This window comes from Pteropus vampyrus, unplaced genomic scaffold, assembly GCF_000151845.1.
Source record: "Pteropus vampyrus isolate Shadow unplaced genomic scaffold, Pvam_2.0 Scaffold140, whole genome shotgun sequence".
Classification (NCBI taxonomy): domain Eukaryota; kingdom Metazoa; phylum Chordata; class Mammalia; order Chiroptera; family Pteropodidae; genus Pteropus; species Pteropus vampyrus.
Genome location: NW_011888921.1, coordinates 2,256,030 through 2,259,272, shown reverse-complemented (window position 1 = coordinate 2,259,272; position 3,243 = coordinate 2,256,030). Strand labels below are relative to the sequence as shown.

General features: G+C 37.7%; 1 protein-coding gene across 2 annotated transcripts in view; it reads right to left on the bottom strand.

The window, feature by feature from the left end:
- ANO6 (anoctamin 6) overlaps positions 1-3,243 on the bottom strand; it is a 176,852-nt gene that overhangs the window by 98,224 nt on the left and 75,385 nt on the right. For both annotated transcript variants that reach the window (XM_023535503.1, XM_023535504.1), the window contains exon 2: positions 2,366-2,445. In XM_023535503.1, coding sequence (XP_023391271.1) covers positions 2,366-2,445 — 80 coding nt within the window. The remainder of the gene's footprint in view (positions 1-2,365; positions 2,446-3,243) is intronic.

Here is a 3,243-nt window from a genome sequence, read left to right as displayed (position 1 = left end):
GTTCCTTTTGCTCCCAGGTTCGTACTGTAGCCCCTGTTTTTGATTTAAAATTAGGGCTTGGATCAACTTACCTGATTTTGTCCTAGCATTTCCCCAATCCACCTGCCTGAGCGACTGGAACCACCCGTTTTCACTGATGCTATAAGTTTCTGCCTACAAAAAAGGCTGCCCTGATTCTCTTGAGTACCTTATTCTCAAGGCACCTTGTACACCTCCTGTTTGTTTACCATGGAGACAGCAGTTTGGGAGATATGTTTACTACGGGAGTACACAGGCTATAGTGATGCTGAGGAGAAACTACAAGCAGCTACGTACATGCTACACAGAGATGTGGCATGCAGTGAGCATCAGAAGTGTGAAAATCCATAAAGCACAGGAAAATCAGAGATTCCTTCCTGAACGAGGTATGAACACATAATTAGAGAAAGGTAACAGCCAGGATATAGAACTCGATATCAACCACACATATAAGGAAACTATGATTACCAACCTGATTCCACTAATGCGCTCTAAAGAAATGACCCTGGATATTCTTGAATAAAAAAGAAAAACATGGAGATTGAGCTTAAAAGTCTCCTTTCAGCTTGAGTGTTTTCAGACTCGTCGTTAAGACAAGTCTCTCCAGACAGCAAGTATTTTCTGTGATTCTTGAGTTCCACCCTTGGTCATTGTAGCTTAGAATCTTCAGTCTCTACACTTTGAAAAGGGGTATGTGCTAGTCAAGAAGTTATTGCTGAAGGTGGAAGAGTACCACTGTAATTACCAGTGGAGACTGCCTGTGGCCAAGACACCGCAAAGGCAATGCCACTCTCAAACGTCATAACGTACTACAATTTGTTCTTGAGAAAAATACTCTTATTTTCACACGGGAACTGGAGTGAACTATCTCTGTGTTTACCAAGCACACCAGCAGCTTATTGCACACAGTTCTTTTTAGATTGGATATGTCGCTTTTCGGATTGTATATGTTGCTTAAAGGTACTCAACAAAAAGCAGTTAGAAAATAACAAAACCAAAAAAGGCTAGCTTAGCTCTGTGAGTCTGTAACAACATCATACTCAAATGTGAAATATCTGTGTCAATTCTGCTTTGTGGCTCTAACTAAAGAAATTAGAAAAATCTCAAAACTATTCTGCAACTTTAAGATGCAGGAATATTGGTGAGCATTCACAATTTTCCTTCACTGAAAATCTCATTGTATATAATAGGGAAGTCATTGAATACCATGTCTTTCTATTATATCTGAGTGATTTTCGCAGTAGGCAATCTGCTAGTACACCACAGGAGTCCACACTTTGAAATAAAATGGCATTGTGGATACAGTTTTATGTGTGATCCCTATTCAGTCCAGAGCACTGCCTAGTTTCCTTCCTCTTGGCTGAATTGAGTGGGCAATCCATAAAGAGTGAGTGAGAAGAGGAAAAGCACATAATGAGTTCTTCTTTTGTCTTCATCAATAATACAATTATGCTCTGCCAATTACTGAAGTGGTGACTGTATATATTACACTTTGAAAATAAGTCAAAAAAAGACTTTCGCATTGCTAAAATGGTACACAAGCCATCTCCAGCAGGGGGCAAATACCAGTAAATCTAGGTAGATCCTGGCACGCTTTTCCTACACATCTGGTGGAATAATACGGTACAGGAGTCAGAGAGACACTTCTTCCCACCCTCTCTTCGGATGAACCTAATATAAAATCTATTTAGTAAGGACATTCTGCACAAGGCATCCTATGTGCTTAATTTTCTTTAAATGTGGCATTAATAAAATCACACTAGCATCTAATAAAATTTTTAATTCCTTAAGGGTAGGAACCATTACTAACCTTTAATGAGTAATTTAGTGAAAGCATTTAGTTCCCCTCTTGGTAAGAATAACCAGTAGAATATTCTTAGCCCTACAAGACATATCTACATAGGTGGTATTACTGATGGCTCCAGAATAAAATGGTAATCAGACTGATTAATGTACCTGTATGTGCTCAGTAAAGACTGGTTTCCAGAGTTACTAACAGCAGAAAATGATAGCAAGGGTATCAAAGAATGATGGGAGAGCTTCAGAAACACGATGCTATTTCACTGCAGAATGCATTCCCATTTGTGATGACAAGCAGCATGAAGAATGAGCCTACAGAGCAAGATTCCAAGACACTATATAGTTCAGTAATCTGTTCCCCAAAGAACCAGAGCTTTGAACACACAGTCACTGCCGGTGAGACCAGTGTCAGGTCTAGAGCCACTGAAGGAAAGAATCCATAAAAAAAAAAAAAATTTTTTAAATTTTTAAAAAACACCTTTTTTTCCACTTGGTGAGAAAGCTCTGGCTAACCAATACAAATTTAGGACAGCGTAGTAGTACTCACAAACTCTGGGGATCTGAAATCATGCTGACTTTCCAGGGTTCCAAAATTGGAGACAATCATCTGATCAAGGTTTTCCAACTCTAAAAAGAAACAAACACACATAAATGAAGCATGAAGTTTCATCAGCTCACATACCTTTTTTGCTTTTAAATCAGCCACACTGGCTTACCAAGTATATTTAGCATTTGTGGCACACTTACAAGTTTACATTATTTAACACTTTCAACTATCAGGGACACTCAAAATCTTCAGCAGCTATTTCATCTATTGGACAATACCACGCTTGTAGGATATTAGGTCTGAAAATGCTCTAGGCTAGATCTACCATAGAAAATCATTTAGCTTCTACACGGAAGGACACAGCAAATAAATGTTATTAAACTCTAGCTAAGCCTACCGATGCGCTTTTTCTATTACCTTTCAGAGAACTGACATGGAGTCATTCTGCAGTAGTAATTTTCTGTTCTAAAATCTGCTGAATAACACTATCTGATAGAAATATACTGGGAGACAAATTGTCTGTTAGACATATTAATAAAAAAACAGGTAAAATTAATTTTAGTAATATAATCTCTTTAACTTGATATACTCAGATTATCATTTGAACATGTATTCAAAGTAAAAAATTATTACTAAAATATTTTACCTTTTTTTTGGTACTAAGTCTCTGAAATCCAATGTGTATGTTACACCCATAACACATCTCAGTTTGGACTAGCCACATTTCAAAAGCTCAAAAGCCAAATGTGACTAGTGGTCACTGTACAGAACAGCATAGTTAGAGGGATAAAAGAACCAAATTTAAAAGGTGGGTCACTGTGCAAGACATTTGTCTCGTTTTGTCAACAAGTTCCTGACATGAACAAAAGGAATTGTTT